At 39.9% G+C, this 12,807-nt stretch overlaps 1 protein-coding gene across 4 annotated transcripts in view; it reads left to right on the forward strand.

Annotated features, from left to right (window-relative positions):
• The window catches only part of NR3C1 (nuclear receptor subfamily 3 group C member 1), a 107,094-nt gene that overhangs the window by 70,448 nt on the left and 23,839 nt on the right, over positions 1-12,807 (forward strand). For all 4 annotated transcript variants that reach the window (XM_080672264.1, XM_080672266.1, XM_080672265.1 and 1 more), the window contains exon 3: positions 7,959-8,122. In XM_080672264.1, the coding sequence (XP_080528390.1) occupies positions 7,959-8,122 (164 nt within the window). The remainder of the gene's footprint in view (positions 1-7,958; positions 8,123-12,807) is intronic.

The raw sequence follows: 12,807 nt of genomic DNA on the forward strand, positions 1-12,807 counted from the left end.
AAATATTAATTGAGTATAATGGCTTGAGTCAATTTCTGGGTCCTCTATTCTGTTCCATTGGTCTATATGTCTATTCTTGTGCCAGCCAGTACCAGGCAGTTTTGAGAACCGTGGCTTGGTAATATAGTTTGGTATCTGATATTGTGATCCCTCCAACTTTGTTCTTCTTTCTCAGGATAGCTGTGGCTATTTGGGGTCTTTTTTTATTCCAGATGAATTTTTGGAGAGTTTGTTCTAGGTTTTTGAAATATGCCATTGGTATTTTAATAGGTATTGCATTGAATCTATAGATTGCTTTAGGTAGTATGGACATTTTAATGATGTTGATTCTACCAATCCATGAACATGGTGGTATGTTCTTCCATTTGTTTATGCCTTCCTCTATCTCTTTTTTCAATGTCCTGTAGTTTTCCAAGTACAGGTCTTTTACATCCTTGGTTAAGTTTATTCCTAGGTATCTTATTTTTTTTGGTGCAATGGTAAATGGGATTGTTTTTTTCATTTCTCTTTCTGTGAGTTCATTATTGGTGTATAAAAAGGCCATAGATTTCTGAGTGTTAATTTTGTATCCTGCTACATTGTCAAATTCATTTATTAGGTCTAGTAGTTTTTGATGGAGTCTTTGGGGTTTTATATGTATAATATCATGTCATCTGCAAATAAGGATAGTTTTACTTCTTTTCACATTTGGATGCCTTTTATTTCTTCTTCTTGTCTGATCACTATGGCTAGTACTTCTAGTACTATGTCAAACAGGAATGGTGAAAGTGGGCATCCTTATCTTCCCTTTTTTTTTAATGTTGGTTCAACTGTGGTGCTATTCCGTAGGTATCTGCATACATAGTGAGATGTATGTAAGAAGACAGTAAGTGTGCCATTGTATCAAACCTGTTCTTGCCTTTGTTGAAGATGCCACATGCATAATTAGTACCACCAAATGAGTGATCCTTCAGCTAATTCAGGCATAAATGGGCATTCAGAAATATCATTGCCTGGTGTATATAGCTGAGCATTTACCTTTCTCCTAATGAGAAAAGTTAAGAAAAGTACAGCTGACTTTAATGTGTAAAAACCACCATTTAGTGCTAGCACTAGAGGGAAAAATAAAATTAATCACTATGGCTGTATAGTCCCTGGCCTCAGTTCTGTTTTGAATCTCTTTTTTGGATTTGTCTTGAGTCAAATAATATTTAGAGCTGCCTCAGGGAAGTTGCTCAATTTTCAAAGATAGTTCAGAAGGTTTTAAAATGTTTCTGATCCTTGTTAAATCTTTTCCTCTGCTTCTTATTGCTTATAGCTTTATGGCAAGTGTTTCTTAACCCCTCAGCACTACTGACATTTGCAGCTGAGTAATTCTTTGCTGGTGGTGGTGGTGGTGGGGTGGGTGTCCTGTGTAGTGTGGGATGTTTAGCAGCACCCTAGCCTCTTCACCAGATGCAGTAGCATTTCCCCAGTTTTGACAACCAATAACATTTCCAGCCAATGCTAAACATCCCCTGGAGACCAAAACTGCTCCCAGTCAAGAACTACTGCTTTATGGTATTGGGACAAAACTGGTAAACCAATGAGAACATACCTAATTCCATTCGTAGTTGGTAAAAAATTAACCCAGTTGTAGCAGCTTTATTTCCAGATTTCCCCCATGTTAATTAATACTTGTTCTCTGAGGTGATAATATGGTTTTGCTTTTTTTCCCAAATGGATTTACTACATTTCATTGAAAAGCTGTTGATTAAATTTACTTAAATTGAAGGGTAAGCCAGCGTTGCCAATAGGGTTTGTAATAGTTTAGCACCTCTGTTCCTTTCTTTCTGGGAAAGCCTCTAACTTAGTGAGCAATATGTATCATTCTGCCAGGTACACTACAGTCCCTATTTAGAAATAGGGCGATTGAGATTTAAAGAGATTAAAAGGTCACCAAGTTCCTACATTGCAGTTAGGTAATGAATTCTAGCTTGTCTGGCGTCCTCACTATTCCCTATGATAGCAATTCTCAGTATGTGGTCCATGGATCCCAGGGAGTCCCCAAGGTCTTTTCACAACGATTTTCATGATAATCCATAGTTTTCATTTGCCATTTTCACTTTGTTGATATTTGCAAGAATAGTACAACAATAATGATGAGTAAAAATACTGGCATCTTAGGGTACAGTAGTCACTGTATTCACTGCCATGCATTCATGTTCGTTTGTTTTTAAAACAAAGCCAGTTCCTATTAAGAATATCCTTGAGGAAGCAAAATACTAATTCCATTAAATATCTACCCTTGAAAAGGTGTCTTTTAAAAAGCCTTCTGTGTGACAAGATGGGCAGGTGCAGAATGCACTGTGCTGCGTATAGCATCTGATGGCTGTCTCAGAGGAAAGCATGTGTAAGATCAAGTTGTGAGCTGAACAAGCCCCTTGTTCATGGTACACCATGGGCCAGCTACGATTTTCAGCCTTGTTTACTTGGCACGTTTTCTCAAAAATGACTGAGGTGAGCTTATCACTTCAAGGAAGACAACTGACAGTATTTGTTACCAGTTGATAAAAATTAGAACTTCTAAACAAAATTTAGAACTTTGGAAGACACAACTGCCACTGTGAGCTTAACAAATGTGACTCCTTTATACTGTGTAATGAACTGTGTCAACACTTGGAAGGTCTGCATAACTCAGGGAACCAATGTTTTCCAAATGACTAATGCGTGACAGGACATAATCACGCATGGGTAAAAGATCCTTTCAAAGTGCAAGAGAGACCAATGGATTTTAATGTAACAGACTTACAAGACATTTGCTGATATGGTTTCAGATTCCAAATTGAAACACCTTTACAAACGACATTGTTGAATCTTGGTGTAATAAAAAACTATATATCTACAATTACCTGAACTTAAACTTTTAAAGCGACCATTAACCTAGGGTGCTTCAAGAAGGGAAGGAGGGATTGGGTGAAAGAGAAAAAAGAAGTTAATGGGGCAGGGGGCTGTTGAAGAGAGAGGATTGTTTGATGATCATCAAGTGTATGCCCAATATTTTATATGAATGTGGATATATCACCCACACAAAAATTCCTAAAATGGTAGTAATAAGGAAACAGACTCAGGAGTTTGTCAGCTAGCCACTGTTGCACAGGAGCTAGGATTTGAAACCAGATTTGTCTGTACATGTAGCTGATTATCTTCCTAGTAGTATATGACACAAGAGGCAGTTAAAACATATTCTGCTACTCCTACCTAGATCTGTTTCAAGGTTTGTTACCATTTTGGGATTGCATATCATGCATGACATGGCTTCCTTGTAAGATATGACCACTGTATCCTCACAGGGCCTGGCACTCAGGTGCCAGGAAGTATGTGCTTAATGAAAGGGTGTAATTTGCCTGAACATTTTACATGCTTCTCAAGGTGTATGATTAATTTTTATAATCTGTCCATGACTGTCCATCAGTGATCCTCCTTCCATCGGTTGCTTTTCTTACAAAAGAATTAAATAGAAAAACCCAGTTTTGTACATGTTTTTTCCTCTCATAACCTTAGTAGCCTCAGGAATATCATTGGTGTCCATTCTGAATGGGAAACTGCCTTCAAGTGTTCATCTGAAATAAAGCATTTTGCTCACATGATTCTTCACTTAAAAGAAAGGACCCTGGACGTAGTCAGTTACTAACAGAATCTCAGCATCTCCAGAATGTTTGGCATCACTGTAAACACACATTGAGCAAAGACCAGGACATTCTAGCTTTTTCATGTAAAGAGAGTGAAATATGCACTCATATCCTGGGGTGCTTTTTATCTCTTTCTGCCATGTATCATTTAAAAATGGTGATTCCATATTGTTTTTCCTTTGAGTTCCAACTATTTTGTTGTACCCTGGCCCTTTTAGCAATTTCACAGGGTCACATTTGCAATTGAATACCATTGCAAAGTCATCCATTCTCCCAATGGTGTTCTTCTTTTTTTTTTTAAATATATTTTATTGATTTTCCACAGAGAGGAAGAGAGAGGGATAGAAAGTTAGAAACATCAATGAGAGAGAGACATCGATCAGCTGCCTCCTGCACGCCCCCTACTGGGGATGTGCCCGCAACCCAGGTACATGCCCTTGACCGGAATCGAACCTGGGACCCTTGAGTCCACAGGCCGACGCTCTATCCACTGAGCCAAACCGGTTAGGGCCCAATGGTGTTCTTTATAGGCCATCATAGTCCTCATATTTGTGTGACAAAAACTGATTTTCCACTGATGTCTGTGGTATACTTGGCAGTTTCCCATATAGTCAGTTCTTATCTGATGTTGCCCAGAATGACCGCCTGAAGGGATGCCAAGAGCCTGACTTAAGTTCCAGATTTTTAGCCGCAGTTATACTAATCCATTTTTCTTTTAGTTTTAACTTTTCCTTATGTCATCTGTAGCTCACAGTGCAGTGGCCTGAACACTTTTGTAGATACTCTAATGTATAAGTGAGAATTTGGGAATGCTGTGCTAGGTTTTAGACTTAAAACTACTTTCCACTTATGTAATCCTATATAATAAAGAGGTAATATGCAAATTGACTGTCACAAGATGGCCAGCAGGAGAGGGCAATTGTGAGCGATCAGGCCAGCAAGGGAGGGCAGTTAGGGGTAATTGGGCCAGCAGGGGAGCAGTTAGGCGTCAATCAGGCTGGCAGGGAGTGGTTAGGGGGTGATCAGGCTGGCAGGCAGAAGCAGTTAGGGGCAATCAGGCAGGCAAGCAGGCAAGCGGTTGGGAGCCAGCAGTCCTGGATTGTGAGAGGGATGTCCCAGATTGGAGAGGGTGCAGGCTGGGCTGATGGACCCTCCCCCCCGCCCCAGTGCATGAATTTTGTGCACCGGGCCTCTAGTACTTATATAATGCTTTTTATAAAAACTCCAGTTTTGCTGAAGAGAAAAGAATGAACATTTATCAAGTGCTAGCTAGATGCTAGAACTGTGTGCTTGACTTTCTACATATTCTCTTTTCACAACACACACACACACACACACACACACACACACACACACACTCACACACACTGTCCTTCCCAGTTTACTCATGAGGAAACTAGGGCTCAACCCTTTTAAGTGGGAGAGCTGGGATTGAGACATGGCAGTGTAATCCCAGAAGGCTCCCTCATCAACCTCCTGGCTTCGGCATAACATCACCAGGTTGTTGAGAGGAGAGGTGAGATTCTATTCAGAAAGTGTTTTAAAACTATAAAGTACTACAAATACTTAAAAAAAATTTTAAATACATATATGTATTACATATAAGAATTAACATTTCAAATATTTAAATATCACACTTATTTTCCATAAACTAAATACACAAACTGGTTGGTCCCTAAAAATAGATGTCATTGACAGAGACTAGCTGGGCAGGAAGAGGGGCATCTTCAGAGCAGAAGCCAAGGACATTTTTGCTTCCCTGACACACTGCTCCAGTCACTCACTCTCAAGCCTTCCAACTTCTCTGTGAAACTCGGCTCAGAGCAGCTTCTCTGCATTAGTCACGAGTTTCTATTAATCAAGGGTGGCTCCTGCCAGACCTACAGCAGAGTCCTTTTAGGTTATTTTCTTTCATAGTAGGCTTTCAATATGCACTCAGTCCACTCCCAGCGCTAGCAGAGAATCAATGCCTTGTGATAGGGAAGCATCCAGAAATTATTCACAGTAGTCAGAGAACATGTGAAACACCAGGGCATATTCCCAGAATTGAGGTGACGGGAATGCTGTCCTGTTGACCAAGCCCCTTAGACAAACAAGGGTTAGCAAGGTGCAGTGAGCTTCATGTGAGGACAGATTTTCGGCGGAGCTTTGGGTTTAGAGGCCCAGTTACATAAGGTGACGTTTATAAAACAATTGTCATTCTGTAATTATCTTTTAATTTTTATTCCTAAAATAGAACAAAGATGTTATTTCATAAATATAATTTCTAACTTTGTTGATAAGCAAAACAATTTTGTTTGCTCTGTGAGTTTGAGCATATTTGTAATTGAGATTTAATACACTGAGTCCTCAAGGTCATCCGTAATTTCTGTGGCATTAAGCAAAATAATGTAACAAAACAATGTTGAATGGAGCAATATTGTTTGAGGACATACTGTACTATTATTGGCTATAGTTATAAAAGATGACAATGGGACAGCTAACAGAGAACATCTTAAAAAGGAGTTATGGTATAGATGAACTTTCTTATATAGTTGATAAATAACCCACTTTAATATCTATGGTTCCAAAATCAACAGATTGCTGCCATTCAGTTTTGAAAAACACATAACTAGAGAAGGAATGGGAAGTCTCCAGAAACTCTTTTTAAAGACTTTTTAGTTACAGAAAGTTACATGCTTAGAAACTCTTTTGAGTTATACCATGCAATACAATACAATAAAGTTAGCATGTATGATGAAAATTACTTAGGAAGATGAAACATTGGAAAGCATTGTGTGATCTATTATGAAGTATTTCATAGTTAATTTTTTCTTCAGCATTAAAAGGATCACTGTTTTGTTGGTTTATAAATATATATATATATGTATATATCTTTATAAGCAAACTAGAGGCCTGGTGCATGAAAATTCATGCACTGGAGGGGGTCCCTCAGCCCGGCCTGCCCCCTCTCACAGTCTGGGAGCCCTCAGGGGCAGGTGACGCCCCATCACACCTCTGCTGCTGCCACTGCAGGCAGCGCAAGCCTTGGCCAGTCCTGGTTACCTGAGCCTCAGGCGGCCCTGGGTAGCTGGGCAGTCGCTATCCGAGGCTTGCCTGCACCTCGGGCCGGCCTTAGGTGCATGGGCAGCTGCCATCTGAGGCTTGCCTGCACCTCAAGCTGGCCCTGGGTGACTGGGAGGCTGAGGGGACTGGGGGACTCCAGAGGCAGGTGCCCAGCCTTGCCGTGTGCCTGCCACCCCGGTGGGGCTGAGGGGAGTGGGCGCCGCCAAGTTGTGGCTGTAGGCGCCGCCATCTTTGAGGGCATGGCAGTCAATTAGCATATTCCCTCCTTATTGGCTGCTGCCATCTTTGTGATGGCATGAGGGTCAATTAGCATATTCCCTCTTATTAGATAGGATGTGGCAGAGTGTTAAGAATGGTGAGTACAGGTAAAAAGTATATCTCCATTGTACAATTCTTTCATAGGAAAATAATGTTTACCTTTAAAAACTAACCCTGTGCCCACTGTGGTGAAAAGTCTGCACAATGAAAACTGAGGCCCAGTATGAGAAGCAGATTCCCATCTTCCACCTTCTTCTCCAGGGCATCTCTTCATTGAGGGGCGAGGGCAGAATGGTCCTTAGTGTTGAAAGCCTAGTGCTTTTTCCAGTCGTGCACTGCAATCCAGACAAGAACGTTATAGAAAGGAATGTTTCTGCATCAATCTCTTCTAAGTCCTAAGAAACTATAAGAAGTTTTATAAAAAATTTTGACTCAAGTGGAGGATATGAGTAGGATTATAATGAGACATGGTTGAATGAACAGAGATGCCTGTCCAAGATAATAAAATTAGAAAAAAATTGATGTCCTAAGCAATTAAAGGGGTAGAAGGAATCTTTGGGGGAGTGATAGACATATGCTATCTCTCGATCATAGTGTTAGCTATACAACTGTCTAACAAAACTCATCAACTGTATACTTACAAATGGTGAGAATTATTGTATGTAAATGACACCTTAATAAAGATGGTTATAAATATAAACAAATCCTAAGCAACTAAACATTATAATTTCTAAGTGAAACACAACTATTTAAGGAATACTTGAAATGACCTCACTCTTAATTTTGTATTAAAGAACAAAATAAAAATTATTTGAATATGTTTAAGTTGGTAAGATATTGTGATGTGTGCTAGTATGTGAAGCCAAAGTTCAGTATGAACATGCTTGCTGGGGAGGGAGAAGCTGAGAGGACTGTGTTTTGATGTGTGGATCTTTTTTACAGTCGTGACAACTAAATTCTAATGCTGCTTTCTTCTTTCTTTAGCCCTGGCATGAGACCAGATGTAAGCTCTCCTCCTGCATCCAGCTCAGCAGCATCAGGGCCACCTCCCAAACTCTGCCTTGTGTGCTCTGACGAAGCTTCAGGATGTCACTATGGGGTCTTGACCTGTGGGAGCTGCAAAGTCTTCTTCAAAAGAGCAGTGGAAGGTAGTGTGTGTTTTGAAGAGTTTTTATTTTTCCTCTACCTGGTTCTTATTTCTCAGAGTGGATTTTGAAATTTCTGTTGTAGGCAAAACTCTTTAAGGCTTTGTAAAGAGGGGAGCAGTAATGGCTCCTAGGTTTCTAGGGGGAAAGAGACATTTTAAAAAGCAACATAAAATAGAACTAGAATAAAATAGAAAAGTATAAACTGAAGGGAAGGTGCTTGGTCAGAGAACAGAAAGTAACTTTTAAGAAAGTGGTGTCAGCCCTAGCTGGTTTGGCTCAGTGGATAGAGCATCAGACTGCAGACTGTAGGGTACCAGGTTCGATTCCAGTCAAGGGCACATACCCAGGTTGCGGGTTTGATCCCCAGTTGGGGGCGTGCAGGAGGCAGCCAATCAGTGATTCTCTCTCATCATTAATGTTTCTATCTCTCTCTCCCTTCTCTCTGAAAGCATAAAAATGTATTTTAAAAAAGAAGTGGTATCATATGAAACGATGGGGTTGGATTTGGGCAGCAAAAATACTCATCATATTAGATCGTGGGCTTTAATTCCGATCAATTAGCTGTTTTTAAAGTCACCAACTATTTCAGTCTGGCAAAAATAAGTGACAGTGAGAAGAGGGGGAGGGGGAGGTTGGAGGGAAAGGTATTTTGCTTTTGGGCCTGGGCACTGTGCTGAGTGGTATAAAATACAACGTAAGACCTGACCCCTGATGTCTGGGATGTCACAGTCTACTGGCAGTGAAAGGTGAGCAAACAAGGCACAGAGATGACAGTACACAGGAGCAAATGATGAAGTGCCGAGGAGGTCAGAAAAGACCTTGCTTTCACTGTATAAACAGGACATTAACATAAACTTTACCTTGTGATAGACTCAACTTGCTGACAAGAACAATAGCATCAATTCTTTAAAGGAGGAGAAATTCCTTCTATAGCAAATTATTACTAGAAATCATTTTCTAATATTAACAGTGAATCCTCCTGTGAAATATGCAATTGAGTCATCTGTAACACAGTTTGAAGACTGTGTGGCCTGAGTAGATTACCTAGAGATTACTCTGGTTGTAATTCTTCATTGTTTAAAGTATTACATACATCTCCTCCCCCCCACATCTCTCCCTAGCCGCTCACACCCCAGCACATGCCCTCACCCCCCTACTGTCTATGTCCATTGGTTATGCTCATATGCATGCATACAAGTCCTTTGGTTGATCTCTTACCCCCCCTCCCCCCCCCCCGCCACACACACACAACCTCCTCTGCCTCCCCTTGAGGTTTGAAGGTCTGTTCGATGCTTCTCTGTCTCTGGCTCTATTTTTGTTCATCAGTTTATGTTGTTCATTATATTCCACAAATGAGTGAGATCATGTGATATTTATCTTTCTCTGCCTGACTTATTTCACTTAGCATAATGCTCTCCATCTCCATCCATGTTGTTGCAAATGGTTAAGAGTTCCTTCTTTTTTACAGCAGCATAGTATTCCATTGTGTAGATGTATCACCGTTTTTTAATCCACTCATCTGCTGATGGGCACTTAGGCTGTTTCCAAATCCCAGCTATTGTAAATTGTGCTGATTTGAACATAAGGGTGCATATATCCTTTCTGATTGGTATTTCTGATTTCTTGGGGTATATTCCTAGAAGTGGGATCACTGGATCAAATGGGAGTTCCATTTTTAGTTTTTTGATGAAATGCCATACTGTTCCCCATAGTGGCTGTAGCAGTCTGCATTCCCATCAGCAGTGCACCAGGGTTTCTTTTTCTCCACATCCTCACCAGCACTTATCATTTGTTGATGATAGCCATTCTGACAAGTGTGAGATGGTACTTCATTGTTGATTTGCATCTCAGATGATTAGTGACTTTGAGCATGTTTTCATATGTCTCTTGGCCTTCTGTATGTCCTCTTTCACAAAGTGTCCATTTAGGTTCTTTGCCCATTTTTTGATTGGATTTGTTATCTTCCTTTTGTTAAGTTGTATAAGTTTCCTGTAAATTTTGGAGATTAAACCCTTATTGGAGATAACACTGGTAAATATGTTCTCCCATGCAGTGGGCTTTCTTGTTGCTTTGTTGTGGTTCTATTAATTTTTAAAGAAATAGTATTTTATTCATTCACAGTATGAGAAGGATTATTTGGCTAGAGTTGTGTTTGCATCCTTAGGAAACAGATGAGTCAGTTTCTTTTCTTTGGACTACTTTTTAATTCATTAGCCAACTATAGAATTGCTTGCTACCCCACTTAGAGCACATGGGTGCAGGTTTTCACCTGTTCAGTAATTCCCAACAGTTGAATACAGTTGTGAGTAAAGCCCACCCCTGCTTAGAGCAGTGCCTCTAACAAAGTAGATCTTATTTACAGCAAACCCAAGAGAAGGAAGCTTCTTCTTGTCCTTACTTTACTTTATTCATCACTTTCTTAACTGGTGAGTTATCCATGATATAAATGCAGTGATAACAGTAATACAGTATTGCTGTGCATAAATAATATTGACCGGTTGACTTCTGAAGGTGAAATTTAGAATGAGACATTGGAGCCTTGAATAAAATAGGGTATTTAAAAAATAGTTTTCATTCTCCATTTTAACTATTCTTTAAAACAGGCCTGCAAATTCAAATGCCTGCAGGGACCAAGTATGTCATTCTGGCAAAATATAATACAACTGGGGGAAGGTGGGCACTTATTGCCATTAGAAAGTAGGGGCATGCCCTAGGTCAGTGGTTGGCAAACCGCGGCTCATGAGCCACGTGTGGCTCTTTGGCCCCTTGAGTGTGGCTCTTCCACAAAATACCACAGCCTGGGCGAGTCTATTTTGAAGAAGTTTAAGTTTAAAAAAGTTGGCTCTCAAAAGAAATTTCCATTGTTGTACTGTTAATATTTGGCTCTGTTGACTAACGAGTTTGCTGACCACTGCCCTAAGGTAAAAGCATTCAAATGCAATTTAAAAAGAAAAATGTAAATATACTTCTCAAATAAAACATTACTCTAAGCTCTATTTGCTCTTTGGTCTTAATCCCTGCTTTAGAATTAAATTCTTATACTTGTTTTTAGGTAAAATTTAATATTAGCTCTACTGTTTCAAATATTTATCATTTAAGTATTTCAGTTAAGTGTGATGTCTAGATTACATGATTAACAGGAAAAAGCTTAAATGTGGACTGTTAAGTAAATCCTTTCCTTGGATTTTAATGTTCTCCAAGGCCCCTTTCAGCTCTACAATTCTGTAATCCTTAGACAACCTCTCTAGACAAGATGAAAATGTTTTAAGGCCCAGATACATATTTTGGAGCACTTTTTAAAAACTATGGAGATAGAGCTTGTACGATTTGCATTATACTTAGTTCTTCATTTATAACACCTGCTACAAATGATGAGTTTTACCCTAAATCGGCATATTATAGTAACTGACAAACATTTAACTGTTTTAGGAAATTTGCAGAATTTGCCAAAGTTTTACTTATTCTCCATAAAAACCAGATCAAGGATAGATATTTTGAACTTCTTTACTTGATATTCTGGAAGTCACTATTCTGCATACATGGGTAGCTCCATTTCTTTTTATGTATACTAGTGATCTTTTTTCCCCCCTAAGTCTCATTTTTTTATGTTCCCTTGCACAATAGTACATCTCATCTTTGTTGGTATGTCATTATGAAGATAGGCATCAGCTACCCTTAATTTACCATGCATGAAGTCCTGCGTTTTATATATGTCATACCATTTAATTGACAGCTGTTATGACTCATAGTTGATGGACTAGGAAACTGAGGTTCAGAGAGTTTAGCTTGCAGAGCTAGGATTGTAACACAGCTGGCTCTTAACCTCAGTGTCGCACTGGCTCCCTGAGAGGTATATGATAAAAACCTGTCACCTATCTGTTCATAATATACCTAGATTCTGAAAGTTATTGCAAGGTCATTGTTTCATAGCTATCATTATTGAGCCCTTACAGTGTGCTAGGCACTGTTGGAAGAACCTTGCAGAAGCCCAGCCAGATAGGTGCTAATTTTCCAGATTTACGGCTGAGGAAGCAGCTGCTCAGAAAAGTTAATAAACATTACTGAGATCACACAACTAGAAAGTAGGGCTGCAATTCAGATCGGCGTTTCCTTTCCTTGGCAGTACACTTTCCACTGTTCCACACTGTTTTTGAGAGCAGGTACAGAGAGAGGCTGAAGCCGACAGTTCACATTGAACACTTTGCTACTTCAAATAGAGTATACAAACTGCGGAAACCTAGGTCATACCCTTTGCTGTGGTACCTGTGTCCCATAGCACTTTCATGGTCTTGTTCATGTCTGTGCATCACAGTCCTACTTATTAACATTGTTCTTAGATTACTTTGTTTTAAAACTTAAATTATTCTTTAAAAAAGAACACACAACTTTACCATCGCTCCTGTATTATCTATTGTACAACAAATTACCTCCACAATGAATAGAAGGCATTTAATGTGTCCTGCCCTTTCTGAGAGTCAGGGATTTGGGAGCAGCTCTAAGCCAGGTGGTTCTGGGGCAGTTGTGAGGCTACATCACACTGTTGATGGGGCTGCTGTCCTCTGAAGGCTCCTGCCACCCATTAGCGTTGCTTTTTGCAGAAGCTTCAGTTCCCCACTGTGTGGGCTCCTCCAGCCTGCTGTCAGCTGGCATCCCCCAAATCAAATGATCCACAAGAGAGAGTGACC

This window comes from Plecotus auritus, assembly GCF_963455305.1.
Source record: "Plecotus auritus genome assembly, chromosome: 6".
In the NCBI taxonomy this organism is placed as follows: Eukaryota; Metazoa; Chordata; class Mammalia; order Chiroptera; family Vespertilionidae; genus Plecotus; species Plecotus auritus.